The sequence below is a fragment of the Eimeria tenella genome, genomic scaffold, assembly GCF_000499545.2.
Source record: "Eimeria tenella Houghton genomic scaffold, Eth_scaff5, whole genome shotgun sequence".
In the NCBI taxonomy this organism is placed as follows: Eukaryota; Apicomplexa; class Conoidasida; order Eucoccidiorida; family Eimeriidae; genus Eimeria; species Eimeria tenella.
In genome coordinates, this window is record NW_013543395.1 from 655,447 (window position 1) to 671,113 (window position 15,667).

The 15,667-nt window shown below is 52.2% G+C and overlaps 3 protein-coding genes across 3 annotated transcripts; 2 read left to right on the forward strand and 1 right to left on the reverse strand.

Moving 5' to 3' along the window:
- Window positions 1-2,117: 2,117 nt before the first annotated feature.
- On the forward strand, window positions 2,118-2,656 carry ETH_00011315 (uncharacterized protein; the record flags this gene model as incomplete). The annotated part of the gene is made up of 2 exons (XM_013377378.1): window positions 2,118-2,215; window positions 2,479-2,656. 2 exons carry the CDS (start codon window positions 2,118-2,120, stop codon window positions 2,654-2,656), a joined length of 276 nt encoding a protein of 91 aa, XP_013232832.1.
- A 341-nt stretch (window positions 2,657-2,997) lies between these two features.
- ETH_00011320 (uncharacterized protein) lies at window positions 2,998-8,567 on the forward strand (the record flags this gene model as incomplete). Its single annotated transcript, XM_013377379.1, has 4 exons — window positions 2,998-4,465; window positions 4,624-6,205; window positions 6,340-7,855; window positions 8,106-8,567. The coding sequence occupies 4 exons, from the start codon at window positions 2,998-3,000 to the stop codon at window positions 8,565-8,567; spliced, it is 5,028 nt and encodes a 1,675-aa protein (XP_013232833.1).
- Window positions 8,568-9,550: 983 nt separating this feature from the next.
- ETH_00011325 (uncharacterized protein) lies at window positions 9,551-14,391 on the reverse strand (the record flags this gene model as incomplete). The annotated part of the gene is made up of 12 exons (XM_013377380.1): window positions 9,551-9,627; window positions 9,792-9,927; window positions 10,222-10,375; window positions 10,840-11,007; window positions 11,230-11,420; window positions 11,625-11,736; window positions 12,010-12,148; window positions 12,536-12,578; window positions 12,727-12,816; window positions 13,453-13,568; window positions 13,748-13,943; window positions 14,197-14,391. 12 exons carry the CDS (start codon window positions 14,389-14,391, stop codon window positions 9,551-9,553), a joined length of 1,617 nt encoding a protein of 538 aa, XP_013232834.1.
- Between the last annotated feature and the right edge of the window lie 1,276 nt (window positions 14,392-15,667).

Sequence of the window (15,667 nt, forward strand, 5' to 3'; positions counted from 1 at the left end):
AGCATAGATCTTGGCAATTCAGGGCTAGAAGAAGAGGAAGTCACTTGCATGCGGGCCACACTCAGATAAGAAGACTGTGTTAAGGACTTTAACGAGTACCGGTGCCAGCAGCAAGACAGCGACAGCCCTGTTGCCGCACGATTTTGCCACGGCCAACTCACAAACCTCACAAGGGACGAAGCAGCGCACACTTTGTTATCGATAGGCACAACGCAGTAGCCGATCTTTCACAGGCTATGCCAAGTATGAGCCCCTTCGTGCACTGCGGAGGCCAAGGAAAGTCCTTGTGGCCTGCATTTCCATGATCCTGTGAACCAGCGAGCCAAGGACTGGCCCAGCCAGGATTTCGGGAATAGTTGAGTTCCGACGGCCCGCTGGTGGTAGAGTTGAGGGGCCTTTTCGCTTGAGAGCTTCTGTGCTCTCTTTTGCTTCAGCCAGAGGCAGAGCCCGCGGCGCTGAGGAGCACTGAAGAATCAGTGGGAGACCCTATAGGAGGGCTCCTTTTCTGCGGGCATGAGGCGTTTCCGGTGCACGCCCTACAAAGCAAATTACAGCGAGCCACTGGCGAACAAGGCAGGCGATGCGAGATTCGACAGCATGTGAAAGCTGCTCCAGTAGTCAATACAATGGCTTCAATATTGCCACTTGCTGCTGCTGATGCGGCGTGTGGACGTACACAACATCAGCCAGGGTGGCGCTTGCGCCGCATAGTTATCCGTGTGTTACGGTCTTTGTTTTACTCTTGAAATAATATAGCTTTTGTTCTCCTCTCTTCTTACTACCTTGAGTCCTGGCTGTGTGCTTTCTGAAAGTGTGGCCCCTGCGCCGCAAGCCCGCCCTCCTCAAGCCTCACTAGTTTTCGCTGCATCATGACTAGCTTTTCAAATTCAGATGCCATACCTTTAGTCCCATTATGGGCACCGCTGTCAATTATCTCGTTAAGTGAGCGCATACATGCGTTACACATGTGTGAGCGATGGCGGTGTGCAAGTTGTTTTTGCCGGTGCTGTTCCTACTGTGCTGCTGCTCTAGCGGAAAAAAGAAACACCCTAAGAGCTGCAGGCTGCACAATGTTTAGTTCTTGCCGTTGCATGTACGTAGAGGAAGGAGCGATTTTATGTATGTGTAGAGGCAGGGGTACGCGCTCTGCTGCTGCTACACAGGTAAGCAATGCAACACACAGCCAGATACATAATATTAGCAAACACAAGCGAAACCGAAAAGACCGAGTCAAAGACAGGTCGCCACGAAGATACCCAAGGAAATGAAGAGAACCCCCTGGAGTCACAGTCGTCTCACCCACAAAAAGCAGCCATCAGCTCACAGCACGTATACACGGTCCCCTTGTACAATTTCCCATGACCTATGGGAATTTGCGTAAAGGGACCGTGTATATACGATTCCCCATAGATTATCCTTTCTGCTCGTTCGCCCAAACCCTGTAAGCTGCGCAAAACGGGAGAGATCCGTATGCAGCAAGATGAGCAGCACCTCACCTCATCGACCCTACAGCAAACACCTGCAGGGAAAGCCATGGGTCTGTAGAATGTTTGGAAGAAAGTAAACAAAGTAGAGGACTTGAGGTTTTAGAAAACGTGAGCCAGTTGCCTCTACAAGCGTCTTGAATTCCCTTATCTCGTTCGTGTCCGGGGGCTCCGCCTCACCGGCAGGGACTTGCGGGACTGAAGAGGACCGAGGAACATAAACAAAAGCAGGTAGCTGCTGCAGATACTCTCAAATACCTGTTAGTAGTCACTTCAGGTTCTTGCAGCTTGCAGCAAAAAGCTTTCAGGCCACTGTGATTCTAAGCAGCAGTGCTTGGGGCGTTTCTCGGGTCTTCGCCCTTTATGAGCGCTAGCACAGACCCCGAAACCTTCCGCTACGGAAATACTCAGCAATAATAAAGGAGAAAGTGGTCTTGTAGGCGAAAATTGGAAACATTTCGCAGGCGCAGCAGAGGACTCATAACAACTGGGCGTCCCACGTAGCAAGGAATCTCAAGCAACAGCAGCAGCACAGGACCCAACCTGCAGCACCAACATGTTAATCCAGCAGTAACCAACAGCATAAGAAGAATAAAAGCTGCATTCGCGACAACAGCTACCGCAGGAGCAACAATGCTTCTGTTTATGCTTGCAGGTCTCCTGGGTCTAGCCTCTTCGGGAGACAAGAGGAGAGGAGCAGAACAAAAATCACCTTACATGGACCAAATTACGTAAGAATCTTCAATGCTGCGCGGTTTATGTTTGCATGCTTTTCCCTTTTCAGTACACTTCAGTGGCTGTTTCGCATCAGCTTACGCATGAGGCTACCATAACAACGACCCCACCATACTGGGGAAGTGTGTTTGTCTCTGTCTGGTTTTTGCGTGCATGCATTTTGTTTTCTATTCTCCATCTCGCTTGTTTCTGAGCCATTGCTGCTCCTCCGGGACCAGAAGAAACGCAAAGCTCTGGCATTTCGGGAGTGAGCCCGTAGGGGCCAGCAGCACCAGCAGAAACCCGTTCAGTCGAATCAGGCGGGCTTCACAGAAGGTGATATGGGACCCTGGGTAGCTCTGCATCATCCGCTGCCCGTCATGCCACAGCAACACCGAGGAATGCAACAGCAACAGCAGCGGAAGAAGCAGGAAGAGCAGCAAAAGCAGCAACGCTAGTAGAGGAAGGCCATCAGCGGCCACGGGATCGGCAAAGGCCCTTCAGGCTGGAGAACCCCGAATTTCTGGCGGCAACAAAACACAATGAAGTAAGAGCTAAGGGTCGCCATTTCTCCCCGCCGCTCCTGCACTGTTCTCTCGCAAGGCGCTCGCAGCGAGAACCTCCAGTGCTGTAATCTTTTTGCAGTTTCCGTTTTAGTGGTTTGCTGCTCCTCGGCAGACTCTTGAGTCAGGAGACGGCGCTCCTGAGCAGCAACACCAGCAGCATCACTAGCAGCAGCATTAGCAGCAGCACTAGCAGCAAGCCAGCGCCTGCCTTTTCCGAAGTAAGTGGGAGAAACATGGCGGGCAAAGATGCTCTAGTACTCCTAGCAGAAGAACCAACAGCAGCAAAAGTGGTAGCGCGTGCGGCGGCAGAGACGGCAGCATCAGCTGCAGATGTGGTAGCTCATGCGGCGACAGAGACAGCAGCAGCACCAGCTTCTGCTGCTGCAGCGCCGCCAGGAGCCCAAGGTGGATGCTGCCCTGGAGACTCCGCTCCAGCTGCAGTGAATGTGGGGGAGGAGCCTCCCCAGCCTTCAGCCGCAGCAGCAGCAACGGAGGAAGCAAGTGAGTTGCAGCATGGTATCGCACGGGATGCGAGCCCCATCAAGAGCGGAGCACAGGAGACTCGGCAGCAGGCAGCATCAGGGACAGCAGCAGCAACAAAAGCGCAACAACTGCAGCAACGCGCCCTCCATCATTTCTTTCCATCTTGCCCGCCCCCGCCCTCGCCGAAGAAGGCGACGAGGAGAAACAATCGGCAGCAGCAGCAGCAGCAGCAGCAAAACAGCGAAGAATCGGCACCCCGAGCGGAGAGTGAGGCCGTAGAGACCACCCCTTCGAGGAGCAAAAGGAGAAGCCGTGTGCTGCTCAGTGCTGCAGCTGCCGCAGCTACAGAAGTGGCAGCAGGCGCTGCTGCTGCTGCCCAAAGCAGCAGCGTCGGTGCTGCTTTTGCCAGCGATGCAATTACTGAGTCAACGGGAGGTCGCGTTAAGAGGAGCCGCCGGCTCACACAGAATAAGGATGATGCTGCGGCTGAGGTTGCTGTTGCTGCTGCTGCTGCACCTGAGGAGGGTGAAAAGATGAAAAAGCAAAAACGGCTGCCTTCAGTGGAGGACACTGCCGCCGTCGACGCAATAGATGTGGACGACGAAGACCAGCAGGGGAAGCCGCAACAGCAGCAGCAACCGCAGGATCAGCCGCAGCCGCAGGAGCAGCAGCAATCTCAGGGCCACCAGCATCAGCAGCAGTCGCAGCAGAAGCGTGGCGCCACGAGGGATCAAGCGGCAAGGATAGCAAAGGGGCTCAAGGGCCCTTGGAGCGAAATATTCGGAGCCCCTCGTAAGGCGGCTGCCACAGCGGCAGCTGCACGAGCTTCTCCCCGAGAAAGAAAAGCGAAGCCTCAGAAGTGCCCCAGTCGCTCTCCGGTCAGCAACAGCAGCAGCAGCAGCAGCAGCAATGAGACGGCGGCACTTGATGCGCCATGCAGGACGGAACGGGATATCGAAGCGGTCCACCAACAGCAAGCGAATCTGATGAAACAGCAGCGGCAGCAGCGGCAGCAGCAGCTGCAGCACCAGGAACTGCAAGAGAGGCTTCGAGCACTGCAAGAGCAGCTCGCTGTGGCAGCTGTTTGCCGCCAGTGGTTAGACAGTCTGTCAGCTCCGCTGCAGTCGCAGTCTGCTGCTGCTGCACCTCACGAAAATCTAAAGGAGCTTCTAGACGTCCCCTCTAACGATCACCGTTTTGGCTGGGCCGCGTCCAGGAGTACGCCAACGGTTTTCTTGTCTGGCCCATTTGTTTTTACTTCGGAAGTCGCTCTTCGAGCTGCAATAGAGGCAGCTGGTACGTACAAGGCATCCTGTTGCTGCTGCTGCAGTTGCTGCTACTGTGGCTAATCGGAATTTCCTGCATGTTGCATTCAGGTGTGTTGACAACCCGCTGTCGCCGCCGAGCTCGTTGTACAGTTACAGGGTGTTTGCCTCCAAGTGACTTCACAGTAGCAGCAGCAGCAGGCATAGCGGATGGAGAAGCAGTGATTGGTGAGAGCCAAGTGCTGGAAGCCCTGGGTGTCTCTGTGGAAACAGCTAGTGAACGATTCAGTCCACTGCACCCCCGCAGCTGCCAGCCGCTTGCTGGTGCAGTGAGGCAGACGCTCAGCTGTGTGCTGAAACGGCGGCAACGGCTGCTGCAGGCACAACATCAGTTGCAGCTGCAGCACCAGCTACAGCAACAGCAACAGCAGCAGCAGCAGCATGAAGAAGGTAGCAACCATGAGGAGCTCATGTACAGGCAAGAATTTAACCAGAAAGAGGAGCGATTGCAAGTCAAGTTGCCAGAATGCAGAGTACAGGCTGACGAGCAGCAGCACGCGTGCCCTATAGGCATACAGGCTCAGCAGCAGCGGCAGAAGCAACAACAGCAAGACGATTTCACCCAGAGTCTACAGCAGTCGGATCATTGCCAAGCCCAGGAAGGCGGCCAAGACCAAAAGCAGCAGCAGCAGCAGCTGGGTGAAGAAGCGGCGTTGGACTTGTCGTACTTGAGAGAGATATGGCCAGTGGCATTTAACCCTGTGTCCCCTGCGGAGATTGGTGGCCACGACGATGCTGCTGTTTCTCTGCATGCCCTGCTATCCGCTGCTGCGCGCTCTTGTGCTGCTGCTGCTGCTGCTGCTGCTGGCGGTCGACAGGGCGCTGCTCCCGCCGTTGCAGCTCCACCAACAGCAATTTGTGTGGACATTACAGGACGGGACAGGAAAAAGCGACGTTCCTGTGCGGTTTCACTGGGAGGGGATGAAGGGCCTCAGCCTGCACCTCCCACGCCCGGTGTTGTTGTGGTGCTGATGCCGCCGAGGACGGGGGGCAAGGCCCTGGTGCGTCTTACTGCTTTGGCCTCTCGCTTTGCTGCAGCAGAGGAAGAAACATTGAGGGAAGCTTCACACATAGAGGGACTGATGTATTCCTTCCTTTGTCATGCTGCGGAAACAAAAGAAATATCGAACCCTTCGCTTGCTGCTGCAGCAGGCAAACGTGAAGCTGCAGATGGTGCACCTGCTGAGGCGCCCCCGCAGCCTCTTATTCGCCTTAGCATCTACGACTTGTGGTCACTTTCAAAGAAGCAGCTGCAGCGGCTGTTGCTGCGGCGGCGAGAGGGGGCATTGCGGGTGATGCAATTTCAAGAGGGAGACGGCTCTGCTTCTGCTGCAGCAAGACTTGCTGCAGCAAATGCAGCGTCTGCTGCTGCAGCTCCCGATGTGTGTCTTGCCGTGTGGAGGGAGGGGGATGATGCTGCCTCAGCCAGAGCAGCAGCAGAGGGCCTGATCGAAGATGCAATACGAGACCCTGCGCTCAAGGGCGCGTCTCGCAGCTCTGCCGCTGCGTCAAGGCCGCAGCAGCAGCGCAGCAGGGCAGCAGATATTCCTGAAGACGAAGCAGGAAACAGCTACAGGAACACAGTTGCCTATGTCGAACTCTCGCGGCCTCCTAGAGAGGTGTTCATTCAACGGCAAGTCTTGCAGCTCCCCATGCTGCAGCTGCCTGCGGTTTGTTTGTTGCAGCAGGCGTGCCAGCCATTTATTATCCATTTTTTCATCTGATCTTATTTCTGCTGTTATGTGTTTACATTCCTGCATGATTCAGGCTGCTGGCCATCGTCAGGGGAGCCCTAGCAGTACGAGTGGATCGCCGCTTTGTAGGTTTGGTGTTAGATGCTACAGGGCCTCTCAACGAGGAGGAGTGCCCTTCTCTTGGTGCTGCTCTGAACTGTCTCCACATTGTTCTTCGCACCCATCCGCACCTGCGCTACTTGCATGCAGCAGCAGCAGCACCACCAGAAGCTGCTCCTGCTCTTTCATCAGAAGGACTGAATGCGGACACGGTCTGCACGGCAGCGACAGCAGATGCAGCCACCTTGCTGCCTTACGAGGAGCCGCCGTGGGACGAGTCGGTCTCGGAGCGCGAGCTGAGGTGGCAGAAGCAGGAGTTGCTACTGCGGCATTTCGTGATTCCTCCTCTAGAGAAGCCCCTTGAGCTGCCTTGGGACCTCGCAGAGGCTCCGTTGATGCCGGCATGGCGGCTGCAGCGGGGCGGCAAACAGCAGCAGCTATTGCTCTTCTCACTGCTAAACGCTCAAGTAGGAGACATCTTAGTGGCCCCTTTGCATGCCCTGGATCTGCTGTTCTGCAAGATGATGGCTTCGCGTGATGCACGCGGAGCCCTTGCAGGAACCACTAGCGAGCAGGCTGAGATGCTAAGGGAACAGTCGATATGCAACATTGATCTTATTCTGCGCGCGTACCTATCTGCGGCAAAAATGCTCAAGTGGGAGGAGACGACACGGGGACCTCTAGCTGACGTGAATGATGAAGCGCTCTGTGTTTTGGAGCTAGAAAAAGCAGACAAGACTTTCTCAGGCGGTTCCTACTCACATTGTACAGATGTAGAGACGCTTTGCGCAGCTGTGTCAAAGACATCCCCACTATGTCTGGCTCCCCTGGCTTCCCCCGCAGCTGCATTAGCCTGCGAGCTTGTGGGGGAATTGACGCTGGGTTCTGTGGCCATGCTGCAGCACGGGGACCTCCCTGGGGCCCTCGAGTGCCCGGAGAGCGGTTCGGCTGCTGCCATGCTGCAGTGCAGGCGAATGCGGTCCCTTGCGTTGCAGCAGCGGCAGATGACGCGCAGGCGCATGCAGAAAGCGGCGGAAGGGCCCCAGAGGGCCGTGTTGCTAGCCCAGAGACTGACAGCCTTGGCACTCAGTAATTTTGCCCATAGTTGCAGCACCCGACTGCCCTCAGCCGTTGCCGCCTCCAGCGGAAAACGCGCAGACTTCGTGGAGATTGTAGACGCAGATGACGCGGGCAGCGAGAGCAGCATGGACACACCAAATGGCGTAGACGTTGAAGAGAGTAGCTGTGAGGAGGCTGCAGTTCCACCAGCTGCCGGCTCGACGGGAGTAGAGCTTGACGTCATGGAGGCACTCAACGGCTACGGTACATTGGGGGTATTATCTTTTGCCTCAGTCAGCACCATCCTGCACGGGGGTGACGAGCTGCGGCAGTCTTTGCTGGAGCGCGCAGCGGAAATGCAAAAGAAGACCATAGGGAAAGGCAAAGTAACTAGAGGGGGCAGAAACAAAGGGATCGCTCTCGACCCACAGGCGAGGCTAGAAGTCATACTGTCGGCGCTTGAGTGCCAAGTTACTTAGTCTGTCTGTGGTTCCTGTTGTCTTTACACACAACATTGTAGAGATGTGGGGTGCCCGGGCACTTTTTTCCTGCAACAGTTGGTTTTTCGCTGTGGCTAACGTCACACACAAGGCGTCTACTATGGTGGCAGCTGTTGCTGCTGATGCTTCTGGAATCGTTGTTTGTTCTTCTGTAGGTGGTTAGCTCCCTTGATGACAAGAGGGTGCTCGTGACGGCGGTGGGTGGAGTGCAGATCCTCTGCTGTCCACTGCACACGCTTCAATTCTGGTCCTTGTCATGCGGCCTCTGGGAACTTGGTTTGCTCTATATGCGATAAGCATTCACCTTCCACGAGAAACGGCGACAGCAAAAGCTCTACTTGAGTTCGCATACAGAGATAGGAGCCCCAGACTCCGCAGCGTTCAGCTGTCAAGCCAAGAGTTTCTGCTGTTGGCAACAATATTAAGTACGCTGAGGACGTACCAGAAGTATCTTCACGTCTCACAACATCTCACCGGCTGTAACAATGCAACTGGATGGGGACATCTAACCGTGGGAGAGTGCTGCTTCGTCTTATATGCGAGACCGAAAGTCTTGCAGTCATTCGCGAAGCGTCGGGGGTCACATACAAAGACTAATACACACATGCGCACCAGGGGGACACAACCATCAGGTAGACGGTAGTCACGGAAAGCCAACGACGCGTGCACAGGGGCCACAATGTAGACTTGAAACATATAATTGGCCTTGAACATTTCTAGTGCGAGTTTGTAAAGTCAGCTGTACGCGAAAGCCGCAAGCGCAGCTATGCTCTGCCGCATATATAGTAGAGTCCTGCAGGCTGCGGAAGTGCAACGGCACCGGAGATTCTCAAATGCCTTCGACAATGTCCCAGTTAGTTCGCTGTATGCTACTTAGCGGTGGAAAAAGTGGACAATTCGTATCAGGCGGGCCACGTGACTTGTGCTTCTGCTCCCACGCAGAAGCTGCGTGGCCTGCCCAATACAGCTCATGGGTTATTGGCAAAACAGGACAGGGCGGAACGCAAGAAGCACCACGGTTTCCTACAGATGCGCGTCAGCATTGAGTGCTCCCTACGGCCATTCCCGCCAAATACAAAGTGGTGCGGTCTGTCGTGTGTGCATGTACTTTACAGAGACATAAATCTACATAATTGTTTATATAGTAGGTAACACTGGACCATTCCAGCATTCAGTGTAGCAATTAAAGCTAAGACGCGCGTCATATGCGCCCGCCGAAAGCCAATGGAGTTAGGTTTTCTGTCGCTTCAAGGTTCGCTTTCACGAGCAGTGCCACGCCGATGTGGCTCTGCAGCGCCTTCGCCGCATATTAAAGCGCTGATCCTCAGTACGCAGACGCGGTGAAAGCTTGAAGCGAAAACGGACAAAAAAGCCAAGACTCTGCGCAGGTGAAGCAAGCTGTGCACAGGTGGCTCTACCAGTCGACTTGACCATGACTAAAGCGTAGCTGTTGGCCAGAGAGAGAGCAGTCTGAGTTGGCTAACTGAAGGGAAGCCATGGACGTCTCTACATTCTTGTTCTCTGAGAAAGACTGATGTAGGTAATCTCGACGAAGGCCAACACAGACCAAACGACGCGGCTGGATGCTTGTTTTGTCAGCTCTCCAATTTATTGCACAAATCCCATTCACTTCGCTTTTGAGTCGTTTGCGCGAGGCGAACCCCGCTCGCTTGTTGGCGATGCAGCAGTAGAACAAGATGGACCTAAGACAGAAAACGCGATAGACAGCAGATGCAAAGCCGCGACTGCGTAGGAAGCGCTAAGTTACCCTCCGCATGTTTGCGCGTTCTTTGTGCTTCGCCTCCTGTGACAGTTACCGATACATTCGCAAGTGAAAAGCAATGCACTGTCATCCGTTTTTGCCCACCCTCAAGTATATTGGTGGACATCGCGCCTTTGATCGCCAAATATATGGCAAAAGAATAGGCAGCAGCTCCGAGAAGAAGCAGCCAATCAAAAAACGTGGGACGAGTTTCTGACACCTCAATTGCTACTGATGGCTCCTGATATCAACCACAGGATTTGGCTCAAGCGTACCAATTCAAAAAGGAAAACTTTCGTAGATGAACAATGAACAGGCGCACGACAGCATATGGAACACATGCAAGCATATGCCATGTAGACAAATCCAGAGAATCCGCAGCAGGAAACGCGTGACCGCTGCATATGCGAAATTCGTGAGCGCAGGTTGCAACAGCCTCTGTCTAGATTATGATCGTTCACGTCCCTCTGGGATCGTACGCCAATCAATATCTTCAAGCAAAAGCTGGAAATGGAATATTTAAAGGCGGTCTTACGTATGAAAAGGAGAATTCGCCCATGTCGACATCGAACTCATGCAGCTCAGTTGATAGTCCCGCGTTCTCCATCTCGTCTGATAGGGACTTGACAAAAATGCGGTTGGCAAACGGCGAACTCATGTACTCTGGTACGTTCCGGTAGGCGAAGAACCTGAAGCAAAATCAAGCGAACGGAGTGACAAATACGCAGCTAGAAAACCAAAAAATATCCTCTGCACTAACATTTTCAACTAACTTTCACACAGCTAGCTACAGCATTTCGTCGACTTAAAGAAGTTCAGAAAGACATAAAAGTGAAAATGCAGCGACACTTAAGCAAGCACACAAACAGTGGTGCCTCTGACATTTTATGTTGATGGAGTGCTGCAACAACAGACCCAAGCTTAACGGTTCAAGCAGAGCACCACTTACGTTTTGACAAAACAGGTCAAAACGAAACACAGTCGGGCGCTAATGCGATTATTTGTAATATATATGGCTTGTCTTGCTACAGGAACGAGATGGTTAGTTGATTCCTGTTTGTCAGACTATGAGCGTGTATACGTGGACATGCACGCCTTTGTTTTTCATATGCCTATAGATGTGTTCGTAGTTAGGTGATATTTATCAGCTTGCCTTGGAGTTTTGTTGCAGAACTTAACCCATGAGCTGATGAAGACGTCAAACGCCTCTTCACCGCCGCGAAACGTCAGGCGAGTGCTGGGCTTCTCCACACTGGCCAAAAAACGCGCAGTGCCTTCTGCCAATCCTCGTACAGTCTTCACCAGGGCATCTTTGTTCAGGCTGAGAAATAAGTTGGGGACAATTTATCATGTACAGTATTGCCGATAATTTATCGCTACCTTTCTCCTTAACCATGCCCGTCAAACGCTAAGGAAAGTACAGGGGCATTAGACAGTGACCGCGTACACGCTTATCTTGCCAAACAGCAAGCACATACATAACACAGCACCTATACCTGATAAAAATGGTGAATCAACTACTCACGCAAACACCTGCAGGTACCTGTCATCTGTCAGCGAACTTCGATTCCACAGATGTTTGAGCTCCTGCTCTGCTGAGAGAGTGCCTGCAATCAGTTTAGCCCTTGTGAAGTGCTCATGTGGCCAAAAGGGCAGCACCTTCTCTCCTACGGCGATTTTCTTCGTTCGTGTGGACATCTGCACTCCTTCTTCTAATAGCGAGTTTTCCAGCATCTGCAAAAAATCAAGACACCCTATACAGCGATACGAGAAATGATCACAAATTTACAAAACGTCCCTGAGCCGAAACTCCAAACCGAGGTTCGGAGCGATGCAAGCAATACTACCACGAAAGAAGGCACCAACAATGTTAGAAATGAAGATGTACGTATTTTGGGCTGTACAAGGAGGCATGCAGTTCGCATTGCGCAGACGAACCTGCACAAACCGGGAGGCTTCAGAGTCCTTGTATGCCTTCGGTGTGTGAAGACTTAGGGCGGTGGAGGCCACATTGTCAAGGCACAGCACGTATCGAGTGGCGTTCAAAAGACTAAGTGGGCACCACAAGACAGACAGCACGAAAACAACAATGTGCAGATGCTACACTAATAGTGGTCTTACAATAAATGAAAAAGCAGATGCATGACACAGAAGACAACCGTGGCCACGATGCACTCAATTTCGATGCACTCAATTTGATTTACTTCCCTGACTGTGTCACGTCATCAACGCGGCAGCATTCTCCAAGCTCACAGGACAAAAACAACTTTAGTGGACCCGAATTTGCTACAACTGCTTCAGTCCTGAGACGCTGTAAGCTCACCGTGGGTCTGTCCGGCCAATCCAATCGGCCACCCCTTCGTAGTTCATTGCACTGGCGTCCGCCAACACAAATGCCACGCTGTATGCCGGAGGTTCTTGTTTGTAAAACTTTTTCAACTCTCGAGCAAGCCACAGAAGAGCTGCACGGAAGTCAGTGATAAAAGAAACCGCATGAAAGCTAAATCTCCTCCACCACTTTTGTGCAAACAAAGCTTTGAAAGGTAACCTCTGAAATTCACTCTCACAAACAACGTTCTTTAACAAATGGCAGCAAGACTCTGTGCAACTTTTTTACAATCTCCTACACGAGAGTATCCCTGAATGTACACGAGAGTATTCCTAAATGTGCATGGAAGTAAGCACACGCCTCAAGGAACAAAAAAGCAGGCAGAGATATATCAACAAAGTGCACAAAGGAAATCTAGCTGCAAAAGTATCCATATATTCGTACGCGCTGAAAGTATACACGAGCAAGCCCCTAAATATATATGCGAGTCGAGGTATATATGTGCATCAGCTGCTCTTACTTATGAGTCCACTGCCGCCAGTGCTGATGCCCGTCGCGAAATGCTGCACGCAGCACACAAGAATGTCCTTAACTGTCATTTTGACAGCTTCTGCAACAGTGTCAACACAGTTGTAAGGCTCGGCTTTACCCTCAATGCGCGTGTTTAAACAACGCATTCAAAGCAAAGGAAACAGCCTGCGGTCACCTTACCGGCACGGCAGCGAAGGCATCATGATGAGCGACAAATACTATTGTGGGCGGAAGGGCGCCGTCTTGCCCAGGTTGCCCATGGAGCCACGACTACACGAACAAAAGAAACCAGGTGTGTTTACTGGTCATTTGTTGAGAAAACACAATTTAAGGGAACAGCACAGTACTGTACACTCACATTGACGCGTACGCGCAATCACTTCGACGTTGATTTGAGAGGAAAATCGGGTCACGAACATACGTATTACCTCCTAACTCGTGAACTAATTGCGAGCTCCTGAGCGCTGTTGAATGTTTCCAAGAAAGCAAGCAAATATGAATGTGCAGACGTGCACAATCTATGCCGGTGCTTCACATGTTTATGTAAAGTATACGCACGTATTCGTATGTACATACTTTCAAATATACATGCATTATACATATATATATATATATACATATGTACATGGTAGGCATAATGCACATGAGCGCATATATATATATATATACGCATATATATATGTATATATGGGTATACAGATAAATATCTCAAGGTTACATATCTCAAGTGACAGGCATAATATCGGCCAGCACGCACACATATGAACAAGTGGATCGGTACGCATAAATTCCTGCAAATGCATCACGTTAGTACTAATAGCATCTCGTGTATAAGCGCAGTGCATTGGACACGTGATGCCAGAAAAATCCATCCTGAACTTGCAAATGCTACTTAAGAAGACGAACTGTCAGCGTCGAGCCCTTCACTGATTTGATAGGCTGCCACTCCTGAGAGTAAGTAGTGTAGGTCGTTAAGTAGGGGCGCAGCATCCGCGTTCTCGCAGGGGCATCATCGTACTCTTCTGAGCCAGCCATTGCAGCATCAGCAGCAACAGTGGGCGGTAACTGTTGGCAGTTTTGCTCCATCGTGATTCAGTGAGCTCAGCAGGCGCGGATGACCCTCTCCCTATGTTGTATTAAGCACCACTGCAATGCACAAGCTGTTGCATTAAATACTTCCTACCCTCTACATATGTCTTACCGTCCCTATTGAGCCTCTCCAGTAGAACAGCTGCGTCTCTAGTCTCCCGTGAAAAGGCAACAGCAGCAGTGCTGTGCCTGTCCAACAATAGTTTCTCAATTTCCCTAATTTCTGCCGCCTCTGTTGCGTTCAGGGTGACGCCTGAAGGCGGCAGCAGCAGCAGCACGAAGTGCGAGGTGTCCAACAGTGCTCCCATCTGAGAAACACGCCGTAGAGAGACAAGCAAATGTAAGCCCGCGTCACGCGCAATCCACCTGAAGCGTGCAGGAAGCAGAACAATTCCCTAATGCGTTCATCAAAACATACAGACACGCACACACAAGCACGTGTGCAAGCACAAATATATGTACCTGTGAGTGTCAGTGAGTGTCTGCGTCTGTCTCTGTGTTCACGCTTGCGCGCGCACGTGAGCCAAACAGCACGCATCTATAAAAAAACCCCAAAGATACCTGCTGAGCGTTGAGCGCCGTTGCTCGAGAGACACAAAGGAACCGGCGGGAGGCACTTGGGATTTCTTCAGATCTTTCGAGCAGCTTCTCACAAGTGCACAAAGACGCGCCCTGGAGGGAAGCCCTGCCCCAAGGCCCCAAAGGGAAGCCCGCCGCCGCTCTGTATTGCAGCGGTCGGTAAGCCGTCATAGACATTTGACTCCCCGCCTGCAAACACAATGCGGTACGTACATCCAACGATGGCCACTGGTCGGGCCAAAACTTCACATGTGGGGGCGACAGTCAGCTCACCACGGCACAGGCAGAGGAGTGAGATCTAAACGACGTGCCTTTGGCACCAAAATCATAAATTTCAGGGTGCGTAACCAGCAGGACTATACTCCCATTTGCGCAAATGAGACTCATACGGTTCTCTGAGCTACCGTCGTTCGATTTGCCATTCCCGTCCCCGAAATGCTTTGCGTAGGTGCAACCTCACCTGTGCAGCTGAGAGCAGTGTCAGCGCAATGACGCAGGCAGTAAGCGCCCAACGGAGAACCGCAGCAGCAGCCCACATAGCAAAGACGCAGTATGCGTTTAGACTGTGTGGCACAACAGGCAAGAGCGGGGCCCACCGCTGCGCGTCCCCCAGTCGTATAGGTTGGGCCTGAGCAGGTAAGATACCAACCTATGCGAGGTCTACAAACAGGAGAATACGCTTATGAGGTATATCGGCGGCGTCTGGGGCACGGCCGCAGAAACGAATGCTGCTCCTAATGCAACGCGACCCCTTGTCAGGTCCCGCGTCCTCCGCCTTTGTGATAAAGGACGGCAAATCCTGGAATCGATCTATTGAGTGCTTAAGAAACACATAAACTGGGCAACCAAGGGGTGACTAGCGTGTTTATTTCCGGCAATTTCGCCAGTTGTCCGACAGGACGACGGGGTTGCTAGTTGGAGTTTGGCGTCACTCCCCTTCTGTGCGTCAAGAACAATGCGAGACCAAAACAGAAAAAAAATAGGGAGAAGAATCAAAAGTTGGAGTCATGGGCCTGACAAGATATGCTCGCGCCCCACCCAATCGGAAGACCTGCGGGTAGGGGGCCCCCTGTAACTGCCGCTGCAATTGTCTTTAGCACTTTGTTGCAGGGATGCTCGCATTTGACAGTGTTTTAGAAAATAAAAAGAGCATGTAGGAGATTTACTTTTGAAAGGGCGGCGAAGGCCCCTGCACTAGATAGTTGTGGAAAATTCGGCGAGGCCTATCTTTTTGGATACAATACACACGCATTGAAACACTGCTTTCCTTGAGTCAGGAAGGACACTGCCTGCCTACATCATGTTCACCCTGAGCAAGAGAACATAACTTCCATTCGCAATGGCATAACGAAGCTATGCGCAGCGCACGGCCAAAAGCCCTACAGGACTCAGCCTTGTCGTCCATGAAGCGCAAAACAATAGGGTAATAGAAGCTGTAAACAGGGACTCTTTT